This window comes from Pomacea canaliculata, linkage group LG10, assembly GCF_003073045.1.
Source record: "Pomacea canaliculata isolate SZHN2017 linkage group LG10, ASM307304v1, whole genome shotgun sequence".
Lineage (NCBI taxonomy): Eukaryota > Metazoa > Mollusca > Gastropoda > Architaenioglossa > Ampullariidae > Pomacea > Pomacea canaliculata.
The window spans coordinates 18,660,460-18,680,659 of record NC_037599.1 but is presented as its reverse complement, the minus strand read 5'-3'; the positions used below and the strand labels follow the sequence as shown (position 1 = coordinate 18,680,659).

At 40.5% G+C, this 20,200-nt stretch overlaps 1 protein-coding gene and 1 long non-coding RNA gene across 8 annotated transcripts; one reads left to right on the top strand and one right to left on the bottom strand.

Moving 5' to 3' along the window:
- Positions 1-899: 899 nt before the first annotated feature.
- LOC112574614 lies at positions 900-6,863 on the bottom strand. 5 transcript variants are annotated; one of them, XR_003101464.1, is made up of 5 exons: positions 6,527-6,863; positions 6,102-6,232; positions 5,152-5,296; positions 2,094-2,221; positions 900-1,299 (listed from the first exon to the last, which is right to left on the bottom strand). It is a non-coding gene; the product is annotated as an uncharacterized LOC112574614 (long non-coding RNA). The 5 variants fall into 5 exon arrangements; XR_003101467.1 differs by lacking the exon at positions 5,152-5,296; XR_003101465.1 differs by lacking the exon at positions 6,102-6,232.
- Positions 1,948-20,040, top strand: LOC112574611 (coiled-coil domain-containing protein 78-like). 3 transcript variants are annotated; one of them, XM_025255812.1, is made up of 22 exons: positions 1,948-2,053; positions 3,865-4,408; positions 4,826-5,040; positions 5,135-5,319; positions 5,498-5,641; positions 9,655-9,854; positions 10,495-10,669; positions 11,224-11,343; positions 11,778-11,909; positions 12,546-12,632; positions 12,949-13,128; positions 13,554-13,730; positions 14,179-14,187; positions 14,449-14,499; positions 14,856-14,944; positions 15,251-15,329; positions 15,741-15,866; positions 16,390-16,586; positions 17,004-17,178; positions 17,615-17,658; positions 17,922-18,092; positions 19,217-20,040. In XM_025255812.1, exons 2-22 carry the CDS (start codon positions 4,167-4,169, stop codon positions 19,317-19,319), a joined length of 2,901 nt encoding a protein of 966 aa, XP_025111597.1. In that variant the 5' UTR covers positions 1,948-2,053; positions 3,865-4,166; the 3' UTR covers positions 19,320-20,040. The 3 variants fall into 3 exon arrangements, with proteins under 3 accessions (XP_025111597.1, XP_025111599.1, XP_025111598.1); XM_025255813.1 differs by lacking the exon at positions 1,948-2,053 and adding an exon at positions 2,884-2,890; XM_025255814.1 differs by lacking the exon at positions 14,179-14,187.
- The last annotated feature ends 160 nt before the right edge of the window (positions 20,041-20,200 follow it).

The following is a 20,200-nucleotide window of genomic DNA, read 5'->3' as shown; positions in this document are numbered from 1 at the left end:
AGGGTGCTGATAACATTTGACTTGAAGATTCTCAGTTTGATCTTCTGGCTGATGTTTTTTGCCTTCCATGTGCTCCTGAGTGAGGCGAAGGCCTGGCTGGCTTTCGCCAGTCGGGCTCGAATCTCCACCTCCGCATCCCCGGTGTTTGACATTTTGGACCCAAGATAGGTGAAACTGTCAACTTCCTCAATCTCTTCTCCATTTAGTTTGATGCCGTCTTGGACTCTGGCGTTCACTCTCATACTTTTCGTTTTCTTTGTGCTGACCTTCAAGCCAAGGTTTCCAGCTGTTTCTGAGAAGGCCTTTGTTTTTTCATGCATGTCTTGGTGGCGGTGTGACAGCAGGGCAATGTCATCAGCAAAGTCCAAGTCTTCCAGCGTTGTTGTTGCTGTCATAGTCATGGTCCATCTGATCCCTCTCCTCTCACTGTCGGTGGAAGTCTTCATGATCCAGTCCATGGCCAGGATGAAGAGGAACGGCGACAGAATGCAGCCCTGCTTCACCCCGGTACTGACGTTGAAGGGGTCTGTGAGCTCCGTGTCACAGACAACCTGGGATTTGAAATCGCTGTACAGCATTGCAATGACCTGAACAAGTTTTGCAGGGAGTCCGTAATGCCTCAGGATCTTCCATAAGGACTCGCGGTGGATGCTGTCAAAAGCCTTCTCCAGGTCGATGAAATTGATGTACAGCGGTGTGTTCCATTCGTTGCTCTGCTCCAGAATCTGTCGCAGAATGAAGATGTGTTCGGAGCAGGATCGCCCAGGACGAAATCCTGCTTGCTGTGGTCGGAGGTCTTTCTCAAGAGTTGCCGTCAGTCTTGACAAAACAATCTTGCTGAAGACCTTGCTGGTGAGGGAAAGAAGTGTAATGCCCCTCCAATTATTGCAGTCTCCAAGATCTCCTTTCTTGGGTAACTTGAAGATGAGCCCTGTCTTCCAAGCAACAGGGAGCTGCCCTGATTCCCAAACTTGCTTGAAGATTTCAGTCAGCTTGGGAGCTGTCACATTTATATCTGCTTTCAAAGCAGGACAAAATTAACCAGCAAGTAATGTCCCGATGGCAAAGCTTGCTGTTGTTCAGTTCCTAACAGACCTGTAGAGTTGGAGACGGGGAAGAAACAATTTACAATGCAATTTATCTCAGCGCGAGGAAACCAGAAAAAGCAATTACAATCTCTCTCACCTCGGAGGCAAAGTGTGTCTTTGATCATGGTGGAGGTCACGTCACATCGGCACAGATCGCCATGTGAATCACGTTGGGATCACCGAATATGTCAGTCTTTTTGTCAGTGCAGTCCTATAAATAAAAAAATTATGATGTACAGTATTGTACATTTTATCCACAGGATTTAAAAATTTCATGCAATAAATATCACTTTAAAACTGTCTTTCAGCCTTTCTGTGCTTGTTTGAAAGTTTAAGGATACAGATGCTGACTCATTTATGTTCATTTAGTACCTAAAAAATGTCAGCGTATTGTGTTGCTTGAGCTGTAGTGTGAGAAAGAAAGTCCAGTGTGTCTTTTATTAAATATAAAGTTAAACTTTTGATGATGTTAGATGGGATGGGGCTTCCTATATATTGTCATTAACTTACCAAAATAAATAGTGAAATAATACACATTTTAGCAACTCAGAAAACACCTTTCCCTCATTTTTGTAACTACTGCATTATTTTCCGTTATGATCACTTGGTGTGTTTCTGTTAAGTCTAGAAATACAGTGTATCTGAACAGCCTTAAGAGACCCTCTTATATTGTGTTGAAAGAAAAGATAGGAAATCTTAAGGGCATTTCACCTGTTAGTATTTTAAAGAACGTTGAATAGGTACTGTTAACAGAATAGCCGGTAGTGACCATAGTGCTGAGAAAGGAGGGGGGCGCACTCTGTGCGATCTCGAGCCCACATTCAAAAATAACTGATTTATTTCCCTTTGACCCTTGCTGTGAACGTCACATAACTCATGGATTTGCCCCCCGCGTGTTGTCACTGTAAACAATCCTGCCTGCGCGGTGATAAGCAGGCCGCCTGATCTGAGGATATTTTTCTAAGGTAAAAATCAAGACACAAGCCAAAAGTTTAGTTTTCAGACCCTCCTCTTAGACGGTCTCATTTCTTCAACAGTCAGGATCGATGGTTTTAGGCGTCGATCGTTTCTACCAGCGCATCATCTCAGTGGCAAATGTAAGCCTTGAGCCAAGATTGGATATTCTGTCCACTCTGCAAGGAAGATGAAACCGATAAATCAAACATATTTCAACTTTATGAAAAGTAATTCAATGTATAGTATTAGGAAAATAGAATACGCATGTCAATGAGAAAGGGGACGGTGAATTATTTTCACTGTTACAGTACCTATATATAGGCTTTTTTAATTAGCTTCCCCCCCAAAAAAAACAACAACAAACAAACATAAAACAAAAACAAAACAAACGAATACGTGACTCTTACTAAACTTAGTTTTTTTTTAAAATAATAATATTCTTGTTGAATCAATCATGAGGGTGGAGTGTTAAGAAACAGTAAGAGAGATCGAGTCACAGCTAGCCTATCTTTTGTAATCCTCAAACCTCCCAGAAAGATTGCTCGCATTTTTTCTGCCATATTTGTCTCTCAGCAGTAAATCGCAAGACAAATACAATAGGGAATCTTGATGTGAAATAGTCCAAATCAGAGCAACACATAGCTTCATATACTACTTGCTGCACATGGAACAAATTTCAAATCATGTACGACAGATACAAATGAAATTTAAACAATCCAATGGATTGAAAATGTGTATGGTTTTCTGTCTCTGAAGAAGTGACTGGATCAGAGTTGTTTGTGGATTTTTAAAAATTTTCCTTCCTTCTTTGCTAGCCATTACAATGAGTGAAAATCCATCACCATGTAAGTATAGGATGCACATCTGTTAATACAGAGAATTTAAATATTTTTCTTGTATGTTAATGTCTTGTCTTGACTGTGCTCAACAGTTGTGCATATTAGCTGCAAGACTTACAGAAAGCTAAGTTGTGCTGCATTTTCACAATGATAGGGATTAACTATGTGTCGATTTTTAATATGACTACATCTGATGTGGAGCAAGTGTGTTTTTCAATACAATTTCTTGTTCCTGCCAAATTTTTATTTAACTATGCTGTGAACTGCAGATAGTTTGTTGTATTCACTTTATGAAAAAGTGAAAAAAAATCTTATCTGACTGTTTGCCCTGGTGTTAATTCAAACTTGATTATTGTGGAGACTGGCAATGCAGACTATGCACTTCCATTCTCTTTCTGGACTCACTACATGACATTCTCTGATGAAAAGGATCTGCCCTGCAGCCATAATTTTCAAGTGATGGTAATTTGTTACCTAGAGTCAAAATGGTAAAATCAAGGGCAAGCGTTGTTTCCATAGTTGCAAAGCAGTATCCAGACCAATTGGTAGTTGCTTTATGTTACTTCATCCCAGGTCATATTTTCTATTGTTTTATAGTTATAGCCCCAGGAGTATAACTACATCTGCAAAGTCTGGACATAGCTTTATGAGACAAAATGTTTCCCCTTAATTTCTCAACAACTTATCCTCACTTCATACCTACAGCCTCAAAGGGAATATATCAAACAAAGGGTGAAGCACTGAGAAAGAAAAATCTCTGCCAAAATTGACTATGAAGAAATAAATTTATAGCCTCTGAACATTTGCTTAAACATCTACTTCCATTCACATCACTCACTCTCTAAATCCATCATTACTCTTCCCCAGGCTGTAAGGAACCTTTTCGACACATCGATGTCTTTCAAGAATTATGTCAACTCTGTTTGCAAGTCCATTTTTTTGTGAACTGTGTAAGATTTATTGTGGGGTTTCATTTATAGGGCATGGTGGCCAAAGAAAGAAACCACAGTCACCTCCTGACTTTCTCAGAAGGACGGCAGCAGACAAAACATGGGCTGCCAACCAACAGCCACCAAAAAAACCACCTGGAAAGCTAAACAGAACCTCAACACAGAAGAGCATCAACATAGCTGCTGATGCAGTCAGTGAAAATCCTTCAGAACCTGGTGGGAACTCTGTAGAGCCCAGAGCCATTAAAAAATCTCCCAACTCTCTGTCAGAGCAGCCACAGCCACAGCCACAGCCACGGCCCAGTGACACGCCATACTCATCAGACAATTATATGTCCCTACCCAGGCCACAGCATCACTCCATCAATCAGGAAGGTTTACAGGCTGGCCAGAGATACAAGCAAGACAGCCAACAGTCTCTTCTCCCTGCAAGAAATTCTGTGCCTGAAAGCCATTTCAGGGTCACCATGAACATAGATGTTATAGGACGCATCCATCAGACACTGGGTGCGACTAACCTTCACATCGATGGCACTAAGAGAGTTACAGCTCATGTTGGTGGACCATACTTTGAGTAAGATATTCGATTTTGAAGCTCCTGAATGACATGCTCATATCAGCATTTCTCATCACATACAAGCACGAAAATCACATAAGAGAGCTGCAAATCCTCACTATAAAGAAACTTTTCCAATGAAGTCTTAAAAATTAAAGTCTGGCATCATGGATCTGAAGATGTAAAGGAGTTTAGGTCAGGGGCCTCATTATGTGAGACAGGAGTGGGAAAATGTTTGGCCCTGTTATTATTATTATTAAACAAAGAATGATAGAAATTCCCATAGGTGTATGAGAAATCATTGAAAGGTTTGCAATTTCATGTTTTTGAAAACCTGTAAATTTAATTATTAAAAAAAAGCTTTATGCTTAATTTTTAGCATACAGAAGATATACAAGGATTTGAATTATTACATGTACCATGCCTGGTCTGCAGGTTCCACACACTTCACACTCAAAAAGCCAGCACTTATGATGTGTTCAGACTGTCAGTGGAGCCTCTTCTAGAACTGTTCTTAACAGGTTACAATGCCTGTCTTCTGATTGCTGGTGAAAAGGGTTCTGGGAAGACCTACACTCTTGCTGGAGACAACAGTCACACTGGCTTGATCCAGATGGCACTGGATCACATCTTTCAAAAGCTTTCTGATGGTATGAGAGAGAGAGAGAGAACATGTCTTCAATTTCTTTAAAATGTATGTCATTTATTCATCACATTAGTTTCTTGCCTTATGTGATTCCGCAGAGTCTTACGTCACTCACCCAGACCATCTGACAAGTCAGCGAAAGTTATCACAGCAAGATGCACAAGTAAGTATGCAAGTACTGGAGGTCTATGACGAACTGATCAGGGACCTCCTGCAAGTTCCTCATGGTGGTGCTGGCTTCCTAGACGTCTCAGAGACTGCTGGAAAGGGCACACAGGCAAAGGTGAGACAACTTTGCTGCTCCCACCTTTACAAATCTTTCTTTCAAGGGAGATCACTTTTGCTTGATAGTAAAACTTTTATCTAGAGAGCCAAATTATAATCCTTGATAATAGTGATTGTAGTGATGACAACAGTGTTGATGACAATGGTGATGAAAATGCTCTTTTTTTCCACTATAGAATGCAAAGACTGTGTCTGTAACGGATGCTTCATCAGGTATCACAGTTTTTCATCAGGGTTTGAGAAATGCTAGTGTGATCGCCACTGATAGTGGACCAGCCCAGCACGATGGGGCACTCATCATCCACATAGATCTTGTGGTGGTAAGTTCACTGTTTTCATCGAGAAAATACTTCAAGACCGACAGTGCATGCATCTGCATAGAGTCATGTTTAAATCAACGCATGTGCATCAGAATGCAAGTATAGAGGACCCTTCACAATTTTTTTCAGGCTAGTAAAATTCATATTATAAATCTAGTGTTTTTGGATGTAAGTTACTTCATTGCAAGAGATTTTGATCTTGAATTTTTTTCCTTTCCTTAATGCTGATTACGTTTTTATTATTCACATAGCATTTGAGTAGAGGGAAATGGACTTCATCGCTTTGGCAAAAACTAAACATCTGTTAAAAGATGAGTTGACTATGATTGAGTATGTAACTCATGTCTGGATGATTTTTTTTAAATACAAGCATTATAACTACACTTTACTTTCAACATAACTAGAGCAGACAGAAACTTCTAATAATGAAATGATATTGGATTATGGAGTGATAACTAACTTTGGGGTGCAGCTGTTTGCTAAATAATCGCCAATTAAGCAATTCTTCAATATGTAGAAGTACTATATAGTTCCTGGAGGAACCAAAAGTCGCCAGATCTAAGATCCTTTGTTATGCTTCATGATAGCCATCTAGGGAAAGAGTAAATAAAAACATATTTAATGAAAAACAAAAACCAAACGCATCCTACAAAGACAACAATGGCTTCTATGCAGGTCCTCACAGATCGAGTCTAAACAAGCTGACAAGAAGGTTAGTGTGACAGCAACACTGAAACTCTGAAAGACCCCCTTCTAACCAAAAACATATTATCTAACATATGTGACTATGTTTGTAAAAGTTTTACATAGCCAGTCACATAAAACGTTTTTCGAACATTGCCACAGACTTTAACAAAATATATTATTAAGAAGGCTCACAGTTACCTCTGAAAAAGGAAAGCATGGACAGATCCGAGGCTGTCTGTACCCAGCTTTTGTCCTCCGTTTGAGCTGTGTGAGTACTGAAGTATATCACCTCTAGCCAGAGTCAGAAGGGCGAAAGTGTGAGCCGTTTAGCTAAGCCAGGCTGTCGTGTATAGAATCGACTTCTGTGTTCGATCATTATGGGTGTTTAGTGTAAGAGTGAAAGGTATGCACGCAGGAGGCACACCTCCGGGGTGAACGCTGTGTAGGATCACTGGCTGCCAGTGTATTGGGCGGACCCTCAGGGGCGCCATTCCTTGCTTTCCGCGGTGTCGACGAAATCTGATCACACCATTCAGGTGAGAGGCGAAGGCGGTAAAAGTTATCGCCATTATGATGTATCATCGTATATTGTCGTCGTTGCCATCGTCTTTATCATCGTTGTCGTTCTTAAATCATCATTGACCTAATCGATCGCTTTGTGTTTAATGTTTGTCAAACGTAATTGTGATATTATCGTTGACGTGAGGACAGAGGTTAACATTTGCTTTCACTGTAGCAAGCGAGCTTTAGAGTTGTATCGCACATAGTGTACTAGTTTGTTATCAAAATATTACTACTATTAATATTTTAAATAAACAGTTGAAAAACAGATCGGTCAGTGCAGGAAAGGGGCAAGTGAAGGTCGAGCTTTACATAGTTTAATTGTGGCCTCAGATAAATGAGAAAAATAATTAACTCGGTGATTTTGTTTCTGCTGAATGTGACTGGCAGCGGGATAGAGTGATTGTAGACATAATGTGAAATCAATCATGATTGATAGCCCATCTATAATTGCGTATTTTATATCATTCTTTTTTATCGTGCACCCACCCACACACACAGGTCTAAACTGTTTTCACACACACACACAGTGTCGAAACTCTGTTTTAAGATACGATTTATCGAAGAGAGCAGTTTGAAGCAGCTCTATAAGGAAACAAGGGTTAAATTGTCACCTCACCACACATCAACAATCAACAATTCCATCACACATTCTTAACCACCACACCAGTCAGACCCCTTCCCCATACAATCACAGTTCAGACTCTCATATGATCAGATTTCATGTACACACGGTAGTCACACGGCCAACAAAATTTATCATGATCGAATCTTTTTCTTCCCTCATTTCGAGTGTGGTGAGAGGAGAAGTCGCCGCACCTCACCACCTCCTCCCACAACACACCACCATATCTTTGCCTCTCCAGCGCACAATTTACGGTTTCCATATCTGGTCTGCATCACAAACTTGTATTAATACCCGTCCGTGTCAGGGTGGAGATCTCGCTTCCATCCCCAACCGTGGCATTAGGAATCGACCTCCATACAATCGCCAGTCCATCTAAAGCACGGCATGGCGTACACAGGCGTACAGTAAATTTCAGGCCTGACAACTTTATCGATTGTGAATTAACGAATTTCAGGCCAACATCGATTATTAAACAGTAAAACCAGAGCAAGTCCAGACAGACCCTGAGCAGTCTGACCCTCCACCCTGCCCACCCCACTCACCAGACATTTCTTTCCCAAGTTCCCTGCGGGACGTTCGTTGTTTTCATGAATATACAACGCGCACGGTCGAGTCTTGGTGGGAAAACAGGTCGGTGTTCGGCAGGTCCTGTTCGTTCTCTATTATTTGTGGCGTAGACTTCACTCTGTAAGTGAAACCGTCAGATAAAGTCGTTTTGATTGTTTTCGTGGCAATAAGGCTATAAAACTATAATGAGAACATCAACAATCACAGTGTGTAATGTGTGTACGTGCGCGCGCGCGTGAGCACACACACACACACACGTGAATTTATTTATTTATTTATTTTATTTTTTTTTTTTTTTGGTGCACCACTCTCATTCCCAACACCCGGCAGTTTTGCCCCCATCGACCTCTCTTTACTGTCCGTACTTTCGGGCTCATGTTTACCCACCAATGCGAGTGAAAGGAAGTCAAAGCAAGTTACCGCCCATGATCGTTGCTACGGTAAACAAAGACACCTTCCCTGACACCTTCCCTCGTCTTGGCACAGGAACTTGTAATCGCATTACCAAGTCTCTCTCTCTCACACACAGAGTGCAGTAGGGTGTGTAGCGCTTTGTGTGTGCAAAACATAGCAGCCAGTAGTGAGTGCATGAGGACCAACTTTGCTAGAGGTAAATTTTTAATCAACATGTGGATGCGCTTTTCTTTTTTTAGATGCGACAAAGCATTTAAATAATCTGGTAACAATAACTCAGAGCTGTCATTTGAAGTATTTTATTACACATATACAACATCCCATAGTTGGACTCAGGAAATTTCTCCCTTGCTTTACAAATGCAGAAATTTAATAGCTATAAAAATATTCAGCAGCATTAGTGGCTAGACAACTCTTATAATGATAGCTTTAACACTTATTATGTCAAAGATATTTCTATGTGGCCAGTCTCTCTCATATACATTCGCCATGATATGACCTTAGCTGCTGGCGTAAAACACAAACAAACAAACACTCATATTCATGCATGAGGTTCCGTGTACAAACTGCTTTCTATCCTTATGAAAACTTTCCTTCGTTATGAAAAGTACCCCTTCTGTCCTTTTGAGAATTAACTTTTCTGTCTTTATAGAAGAGTATCCTTCCTTCTCATCATATCTCTTTTTTTTTTTAAACCTCTTGTTTGTTGTTTGCCATTTGAAAGAATGTTTAAACTGGGTTTGTGGAGTAAATACATGTTCCAAATATTTTTTAAAGTATATCCATTATGAGGAGTTTATTTAAATGTTACTCTTTTAATTAAATATTATAGTAGGGTTACTTAACTAACTTTTTTGCAATGAAATTCTTTTACATTTCTAGCACAATTGTCTAAGTATATTTTACATTTGTAGTGTCCCATTGTTTCAGGAAATTCATTAGCTCTTTTTAGAATTTTTTTATTTACTCCAGTGTCAACACACCATTTTTTTGTCTAGTTTTCAATTTACTTCTGTAACATTTCTCTCCATCATGAAACATAAGAAGCCCGTACAGTGTGAACTTGTCTTTGTAGCAGTGAATTTGTCTTTTTAGAATGTATTATGTGCAATGAGTGGCCTTTTTAAGCATGAGTAAATGTTATTTATTATTTCAGAAAACAAGAAACAATCTATCTCCATATAAATCTAGATTAACGTTTGTAGAATTGCCAAGCCTTGACAAGCTTTCAGTAGAACAACCAAAACACATCCATCAAAGAGAAGGGAGAACATTGAACAAGGGGCTTCTTGCATTAAGCCAGGTTGTTTCATCACTCGCTAGTAACCTATTTCCAGACAGAGTGATCAACTACAGGTGAGAGAGTGCTGGGTGTCACCAGCATTGTCTACAACATGTGCAGTCTGCAGGCCATAGAAATTGATTTTATTTTGCTATGTAGCTTTCAATATTTATTTAATGATAAGACAGAGCAAGAAGGATTTAGCATGCCAGTCTACTGATTTAAAATGCATGATACTTTTTTTATTCTGTTGATTTTATGTGAGTGGATGTGTGTGTGATTTTCATGCATGTTTGTATGTATGTGGGTGCATGTTATCATCATCATTGTCATCATCATTATCATTATTTCTTGTGCCACATTTCTCTCTTCCTTCCCTTTCTCTTTCCCTTTCTCTTTCCCTCCCCACCTCAACTCTTTTTCTTTTTCTCTCTCTCTCTCACACTGCACAAAACAAATGTGTACACACACACATGTATCTATATAGATGCAAACAGGAATGTGCATACGCACAGTTAGCCTGTGCATAAGTACACAGATGTATTTTTGCTACCATTAGTTTCAGCTAAATGACAAATACTTTGCTGAAAAAATATGATGAATAACTGTGATGAAAGGTAATGGAGAAAAGAATTTAAAAAACAACAAATGAAAGAAGTTTGCATGCCTTATTTGTGATGTGCATCCTCATTAGGCTTTTTCTGCACCCTTCAGAGAGTCCAAGCTAACTCAGTTACTACAAGAGCAAATTGGAGGAAATTTCAAGACCCGTGCTTTGATTTGCCTTAAGTCCAGAACAGATCCAGAGGTCACTGCAGCTGTTCTGAGATTTGCCAAAAGCCTTTCTTTTGTCCAGAATTTCCCCATCATCAATGATGGTCTAGCTCAGGTGAAGTATTGTTCTCATTTAATCTCTTTCAACTGTAGTCTGTTTTCTTGATCAGTAATATAGGCCGGTATTGTAGACTTCTTGTTATTCTAAGAGTTATCTGTTCCCCCTTCTGTGGTAGCAGTCAGCAGATTTTTTTCCCCATTTCCTCTCCCTTTGCCTCATGTACCACTTGCATCCATTTGTAACACAACACAGCTAAATCACTAGACTCTATACTGTAACTTTACTTATCTAGCCTTTTTATTCCACCCAGTTTCATGGACACATTTCATGCATATCAGAAGACTTGGCTGAGAATGATAGACAAGCTGATAAAATAATATCCCTGTCAAGAACTATGTTTACAAGTGAGAAATGTTTTTGTAAGTGTTCCATTTCACGAAATATGTTCCGTTTCTCATGAACTGGAAGGTTTTTTTTTAGCCAACAAATGATATTACACATGTACATGTACAGACTGACTTGAAAAACTGGTTGGCTTACACACTGCAGATGTTTACCTGCTTCTGAAAAAGGTTTCCCAGCTAACCAGGCGCTGTCTTTTTAACCAGGCCCTTCTAACCCAGAAGGAAGCCAGGTGGATTGATATCAAGCAACAGACAAACATGACATCCACAGCCCCTATCTATGGAGAGACTCAGGAGGAGCTCCGCAGACTTCAGACTGAGAATGTGAGTCTCTGGATGGAGGTCTAGACTTGTTTTGATGTCGAATGCTACATTCTCTGGCTGGCTGAAAGCTGCATCTTTATTAATATTTTAAGCTACATTTTTATGGCCATTATCTCTTTATTCAGGAAATGCAAATATTGTCTTGTTTCTTCCACAGAACAATAGACATTATCTTGCGTAAAAATGTTTAAAATAACGGAAAGTCTAGCTGTTGGTCAGCATGTCAGGATTGATTTACGACAGTAGTGTTGGACTTTATTACTGTGGTCACGAAATGCTAGGTTTTCTGTTTCTTGAAATATTTATCAAAAGATATCCTGGCTATATTGCTAAAATGCTCATGTTTTATCTGTCATGTTATTTTTGTTACTTCTGTTATGTACTTTGTTATGGCAGCGTTACATTATGCTTCATGCTGATTGGTTCTCTTGTAGCTGGTACTGAAAGATCACAACGAGCGACTGCAAATCCGTCTTGATGCACTTCAAAACAAGTTTGGGGATGTGGCCAACACTAAGACAGACCTGTCTCAGCAGCTTTTGCTGTCTGAGGAAGAAAAACTGAAGGTGGGTGTGACTCCAAAATACTTGTACAGCAATGACAGATTTGCAGCATCTGCTAAAAAAATGAAATTTTTATAAGAACCAGATTAACTTTTCTAAGACTATATACACAATTTTGTCTGCTCAAAGAAATAGATTCTGTTTCCTGAGAGGTCAGAAAAATGTAATCTACAAGAGATGGATTTGTTTTCTGTCAAAGGATCAGAGTAGGACTCCCTGAAAGAAACCAACAACTGGATTTCCACTGCTAACAGCTTAACTGGTTAACTAAAACTATTTAAGTAACTCAAACTTTTGATAAAGGTGAACAGATAAGAGCAGGAGTGATTGTAGGGTCAGTTAAGAGTATGTGGAGGGCAGAGCCCAACCCTCCTTTTGCAACACATTGTACCTTTCTTGATAAATCAGTCTCTCATGTGCTTGGTCTGTGGTTAAGATTTCTAGTCACAGGGCCAGATAAGCATTGGTTGAATGCACTAACCAGTTCCTATTTTGAACCCTTAGACAAGTGCATGAACACACACACCCCCACTCATCACACATGCACATACTCACCTGCATGCACACACAGGCACAAACTCTTACTTATTTCTTATACTTATAATAGAAGTACACACTACTTTTAATTATTTTGACCAGGTTTCCCAGTCACTGGTGGATCTCCAGATTGAAAACAACAAAATCCGAGAAGAAGCCGAGGCCTCCAAGTTTGAGCTGACGAACAAGGTGGGTAGATGACCTTACAAATAAGTGTGTACATGCCTTCCATCTGTAACTTATTTGCAGGTTCATTTATATGTGCATCAAAATATCAGCTTGAATGTGTGTGTGCATGTGTGTGTGTATGCAAGCAGACATCCAATCTAAAACTGTATTAGTGCTATTCATTCATGAGAGAAAATGTGGATGCAATCCATAGAGTGCATTTTTTCCACATATCCATCTGTCCCTGGAAATTATAATAATGTTGCTAACTGATTTGAAAATGAAACAAAACAAGAATAAAACTTTCCACATCTCTTCTTTCTTTCTTTCTTGCTAGATTATCCTGCTGGAGAACCAAGTGACAGAGCTCGAATCAGAGAAAGAGCGTTACAAAAAAGCAGCAACTTACTCCAAAGAGAGGCTAGCTGAGCTTGAGAAAGACAGGAAGGACCTAGCTGATGAGTATGTTGTCTTGAAGACCAACTACTTGGCCTTGACCAAAGAGCACCAGAGGGAGGTAAGGCCCTTAATAGAGGATTAACACTTAGCAAGAGGCAGCTCTTTATGAATTTACTCACTTTGCAGGGACAATTTGATTTCACATCTTAGCTTGAGGATTTTTTTCAGAAAGAGCTTTGAGCTTTTTAATGATTGTTGGGACTTAAAATAAAAAAAAATATATTATCACAATCTTTGCCCAGGTAATCATGAGACTTTTGCTACAGTGTGTCGGTGGTTAATTGTCATTTAAACATAGAGAGTCACGAGGATGTCTTCATCTTTAGTTTGCCTGTTTAGGTATGGTGTCAGTCATGACTAGGACACATGTTCATTTGAGCTATGTCTTATCTAATTATATGTGCGTGAATGTGTGTGTGTATGTTTATCGGCTTGTTTATGTTTATGTTTGTGTGTGTGTTTTATCTTTTATTTAATGCTAAGTCTGGAAGAAATGAGGAACTGGCCATAGAGTTGCTCAACCTTGTCAACAACAAAGCAGCACTCATGAGGCAAGTTGCCATTTTAACCAACACTGACCCAGCAGAAGTGGGCGATCCCAGTGCCGAGGTTGACCGGGTCCGGGCCATTGTTGCTAAGAATGCGACTGGCAGAGTGAAAGTGAGACACTTAACTTGTCAAATGTATCATAACCATGAAATGGGGGCATAAAAGGGCAATGTTGACACATTATTTCATATAAAAAATAGCCTTTCTAAAATAAATGTCAGGGTTTCTAGGTGCATCGTGCCTTTGTAACTAAACAAATTATCAACAGCTCTTTTTTTATGTTTGTCACACATGATTTAAATTTGTGTGCTTCAGTTGACATTGTGGGATCCCTTAAACATGTTATCTAAGATAAAGAATTGCAAAGGGCTTGCACCATCTTTTCATTTTACATCTTTATGGTTTTAATAATAATATCTGCTAAAAGCTACCATTTGTTTACTGTCAACTTTTATCTTGAGGTTGTGGCTGGTTTTGCTGAAGTTTGTTGTGACAGTAGCTTGTGGGCTTAAAGCCAGCCTCTAACCAATATTCCTTTTCTTTTCTCAATTTTTCCAAGGACGCTTACGTAAGTATTATTCCAAAATCTATGCATTAAAAAAAAATCAAGAATCCACAAAGCATCATCTAATGCTGCTGTACTTATTAGAAACGAAAACACATTTTCATGTTTTTCTGTGTAATTTCAGTTTGAGTTCCTATCTCGACAGCTTGAATCTGTTGACATGTCAGAATATGAAACACTTTAAGGTAGTCAACAGTGCACACAACTTGTGTATACTACTGTTGTCAGAGATTTCAGTAACTTTTTTTCTTTTCTCTTACTCAGGCAGATGAAATTCTGGGCACACAGCGCGACAGAGAAGTTGTAGAACAAACGGTAATAGAAACGTCAGGTGTCTTGTTTAGTGATGTCAATAAATGGCATTCAGTTCACTCTTCTCTTTCCTCTTTTATCTCTTCCCTCTTTCTCTCTCACTTGGTGTTGTCGCTTTAAAGACACGATTATAGTAAAAGGATTTCATACCTCAGTATCCCATTTACCTCTCTGTTTATGGTTTCTTTCTGCGTATGTGTGTGTGAGAGAGAGAGAGTGTGTGTGTTATGAGAGTGTGTATCTGTGTGTTTGTGTGAGATAATGTGTAAGTGTGTGTGTTTGAGCGCTGAGAAGTGTGGGGGCGTGGCCAGGGATGTGCAAGTTCATTTTCGCACATCTAAACATCTTTCTGTACACAGCTCTTTGCCAGCAAGAGGAAATACGACTCAGAGATCGAGAGACTGAGGAAAGAACTTGGAGATGACAGCAAACGTATGGAAACACGCATGTAAGTACACAGGAGCCATGAAAACACGCCTATAAGTGCTTTAACTATACGCAATAAGTCCTCAAATTGTATGTCTTTTCCATGAGTCGGAGCCTATTTCGATTTTGGGCGTTATTCTGTTTAGATATCAAAAGGTGTTTCTCTCTCTCTCTCTCTCTCTCTCTCTCACCTTCTCTCTCTCTCCTTCTCTCTCCTTCTCTCTCATTCTCTCTTTCTCTCTCGCTCTCTCTCTCGTGCTCCGAAGTTGTGGACAGTAATACACAGAGCTCACTCGTATGATGTGCTTGATAACTGTTTTTGCTACAGGACTGGGCTCATGAAGGAACTGGCTGACACACGGAACCTGGCCAGGGAACGCCAGCAGAAGATCTCGGAACTGAACGCAGTATGTAGACTGTTTTCTGTGCACATTATTCTGTACATGAAAAGGTCACACTCGTGGCCTCACGGGTGAACACACATAAGCTTGAGACCGGTGAGTCATTTTCAAGACCTTACATGCACACAAGCCAAACAGCGAATTATGGAAATTTAGCCTAAAAACTTGAGTTTAACATCATGTCCGACTGAAGATCTCAATTGCAACCCGGTCCAGAAATCGCAGATGTATGTCAGGACTCGGGGACAAGCCACCGTTATGCCAATTTATGCCATGGCTAAAAAAATGGAAGAATCAGGTAAACGCTGACTGTGAACAAAATACTTTATGTACTACCGTGAAGCGCCAGTTTGAATTACTTTTGATGTTTAGGCGTGTGCATACTCATGTGTGTCATGACTACATGTGCACCAACAGAAACTCATCACACTTCGTGGAGAGAAGCAGGCCATCGAGTCCCAGCTGAATCGCATGCAACACAAGGTGAAGGATCTTGGGGAAGACTTCCGGGCTCGCCTTGTCAAATACGTGGAGGACATTTCAGTAGGTCGTTTTGCTCCTGCTTTCTTTGGTTCTAGAGGGGTTTCAGTTCGTTTAATTACTCAGTGTTTAATTAATAAGACTAAGGAATATGTCGTAGCGTGAGACGCCATCTTAGGAGCAATGTGAAGTTGAGCAGATAACTGTTGTTATATCAAAGATAACGGTTGTACTTTCTGATAATTTTTGTTGAGAGGCATGGTAGGGGAAAGAATGAAAACGACGTAAAATTTGTGGACTGGTTTTATTGTTGTGCTGTGAACAGCTTTGTCAGTTATATTTGTCCATTCCTGACAAGAAATGCAGTCCTTCCCCGACAACCATTCATTTACTCGTGTATTCATTCCCTTGACCGGATTTGGCTGACCACAGGTGAACAGTCAGACTGGTTGTCGGAAGAAATTGATATGCACAGCGGATATGTCGCCACAGAGGCTTTTTTTTTTTTTTTTTTTTTTTTTTGAGCGAGTTCAACCAGTACAGGTCAAAAGAGACTTAAGAACTGATTTTGCTTGTCTTTCGCCAGGACTTTGTGGACAAGGGAACTTCCGGGCCTGCCCAGAAGTCTGAAGTCCGCCTGCGGGAGTACTGTGATGCCATGTTGAAGGACATTCGTCGCTCACACCGGGAGCGGGAACAGCAGCTCAGTGAGGCGGCACAAACCTTTCGGAATCGTCTGCAGAACACAGTCCACAAGTACGAGGAGCTGCTCATCGCCTACAGGTTAGTTGAGTCGGGTCTGCATTCTTTGTGAGGGTCAGGGGTTGGGGCGCCATAGTCTGGTGTTTTACCAGCGGAAGATCTCTAGTTTGAATCTGACCCGCGCCAAGAATCGGAAATTTTTTTCCCTTCTCCCCTCCGCATCTCACTGAATTTATTAGAGAAGGCAAAAAGCGAACGGAAGGAGAGAGTTGGGTTTCGCCTTTTCACCCTCAAACATCTACAGTTTATATCTGCCATTGCTTTCGTCATAGGGGAAGTCATTAGAAAGAACAGGTAAAGAATTCTAAGGATGAACCTCCGCAAAATGACAGCAAAATGTGTGCTGAGGAAAGGTGTGTAGAAATTCATCTCATGTAATAAGTGTGGGAGAAAAAAAAAAGAGTTCCTAACGAAGTCTTACTTTTGTTTTTCATCTAGAAACCTACGTCAGACGTGTGAGGCGCGAAACTTCGATGCCGCTGACCTGGGTCCAGATGAGAATGAGCTGAAGTTAAGTGACACGGAGATTCAGACATCGCACCTGCGTGAAGTGGACAGAGTGAAAGGAGAACTGGCCAAAGTACGCAACGACCTGGACGCCTTGAAGTTGCGAGTAGGTCACCTTTCTCACCTGCAAATGTGGCTGCTTTGGGTGCGACACACCCTGGATAGCCAGGAGGCTATTTTGAATAGATCGGTTTAGTCTCGTACTAAAATGTTCATGTCGAATGGCCTGAGTCACTGACTTCTGCCGTCACCAAAGACCGCAGACAAGTTGGAAAGCCTACAGTGCTGATCGAGCACATGTTGTGACATCTTGGAAAATCAACTGTGATCTTTTTCCAAATTCAGTTGAGAATTTCGATTTTCCAATGCCTGTTTTTCTCGAACTGAAGACACTTTATAATTTTCTTAGACTTCGAGAACTGATAGTTTGCAATAAAGTAAATGTATTCATTTGAAAAGAATCTTACAATCGTGTAAGTCTTTACCTCGGATGGTTTCCTTACTTCTAGTGTATATTGATGTGTTCTGTATTTTTTCTACAGTATGGCATATTTGGAGAAGACAAAGAGACAATGGCAGAAATAACGTGAGTTCTGTATATCGTATTTGCGTCTGTGTGTGTGTTAGCGAAAGAGAATGTTTTAAGTTAACACAACTTTTTATGTTAATGCAAATATCTAGCAATCACACACACACACATGCGCGCATGTATATCTAGCGCGGAATTTATTGTCATCACAGTGACTCCTTTGAGCTCCTCGAATAATACAGATTTACATCTCCTTGCTTGTGTACAGCTACAGATAATATTATGTCTATAATGGTATTATGTCAATGCTTTCGTCGCAGAGGATCAGTCAAGTCGGACCTATGGAGCGCGATGCGGAAGCAGCTGAGAGAGTTCACTCTCAACACCCAGCAGCAGCTGGAGCAGGAGCGCGCGCGCCTTCTGAGCGAGAATCACGTGCTGAAAGAGCAGCTGCGCGAGAGCCAGCAGTACATCGACAGCCATCTTGTGAGGTAAGGCATGGCCAGAGAACTGAGTCTGAGTGTTTCATGAAAGAGTCATGACTTTGTCAGACGCCATCTTGGCAGTGCAGCGTTCCGAACTCAGTGACGAACATACTGATTGAATGTGCCTATCCATTTGAGAATACTGAATTGCTGCTGTTTAAAACTGAGACATCACGGTGATGAATGTCGAGACGGTGATCTAAGTACAGAATAGTCTACTGCGCAAGTTGGCGTCTCGTGTAGTCTTGGCTACAACACAATCTTTGGTCTCGGTAAGCAAGTGTGTAGTCTTGGCTACAATATATCCCTTGGTCTCGGTAAACAAACGTGTAGTCTTGGATACAGCGCGTGGTAAGCTAACGAACTCGACCTAGGCATGGAAAGACTTGGGACAAATACTTCCACTAGCCGCAGATTTTTTTTTTTCTCTCCGTATGCTTAACTCTTTCATCCCTTTTGTCAGCTTGTCTCTGTGTTTGCGTCTGTCTGTCTGTCTGTCTGTCTGTCTGTCTGTCTGTCTGTCTGTCTTCTCTTTCTCATACTTCGCACAAGAAGGCGGATCAAAAGACTGTAGGACAGACCATTATTCAGCTTCGCTTAAAGGTAATTTACCATTTTTCGATTGACCGTTTTTAACGCTAGTCTACTTCCGGTTTTCATTTGCTGTAAATGGCGGCAGCAGAGCCGTTAAACACTGGGCATTTTGAAAGAGACAAGCGCTTGCACTTTAGCCAGAATAGTGGATAAAATGTTGATCACACTTCACAATACTTTCGTTCTAAAGTTGTTTCTCCATTTGCAAAAAAAAAAAAAAGCGGTAGGCACTTCCTGTTTGTGTGAATATACTGCAGATGTACGTCTCGTCCTTGCATAAAATGTCCGGCTTATAACCGTGTCATTTACGATTGTGTCTCTGTGTGGGTGTGGATGTGTGTTTTAAAATTCATATTTTGTCCTCTGTTTGTAAGTGGGTTTCCTAATCATATTTAGTGGGTCTACAAATGCTAGCTTTTGAATACCAAGAACCATTTTCGTTGCTGTTCATTGTCTTCCTTTGGTTAACTCATGGTTTTGATTTCCACTTAACTCCAACACGTGTGTATATATATGAGATTTTTTGCGCACTGCAGGTACAAGCAAGAAATTGTCCGACTGCGCAAAATGATTGGTGTGTCAGAAGATGGCCTGATTCTCACCGACAGAGGTCCTCGCAGTCGAATTAACAAACGATGACTCTGAGCGAAAACTTCGCCAAGATTGGGGCTGTACACAGGGTCTCGACACTTTGACTGAATGTGAAGAAGCTGCACCTTGCTGATGTAAAATAATGTGATTGGTAATTGTGGAACCTCGACTGGTGTGTGTGTAGCAGGGCAATGGTGCTGATGTAAATATGAAGATGACATACACAAAGTAATATATTGCCAAGCTAGAGGTACTAGCTAACAGTTCGCTACTTCAGGATACTTTCACATTGCTCTGATGTAACTTTGGAATTCTTACACTACATTATAATATTTAGGTTACGTTGGATTCTTTTCTTGTTTGTAATACTTGTTACGTTGTAATAATTATGCGAAGTAATTTTCATTTTATGTGGTAATTAATATTTCTTATGTTGTAATATCTTATCTTGCGTTGCAATACTTACCTCACACATCATACCATGAAATACCGATGATACGTTGCAACTCTTATCTTAGGCTGTAATAGGTATCTTGGGCTGTAATACTTGTTACTCTTATCTTACTGCAATTTTCAATTTACATTGTAATACTTGCCTCCTGTGACCTGCATGACCTAATGACCTGCGCGTGTCGCCTCTGTTTATACCACAGCCGCCACCCACCCAGTTAAAGACACTTGCAGGCGGTAGCCTGTCCGCTAACGAGTTGAACTGAGCTGAACTAGCTGATTATGTACACGAAAAAACAATAAATGGATACATGATATGGCTCGGTGTGCGAGAAAAGTGTATTTATAGAGGCGTGCGTGTCGAATGTCGTTTTCCAGATAATTCAGGCGCCATTCTCTCTTTCTTTCTCTCTCTCTCCCTGCATCTGGCTCGCTGGCTACGCATGGGAGAACTTGTAACTTGATTTGGTTTTGCCCGC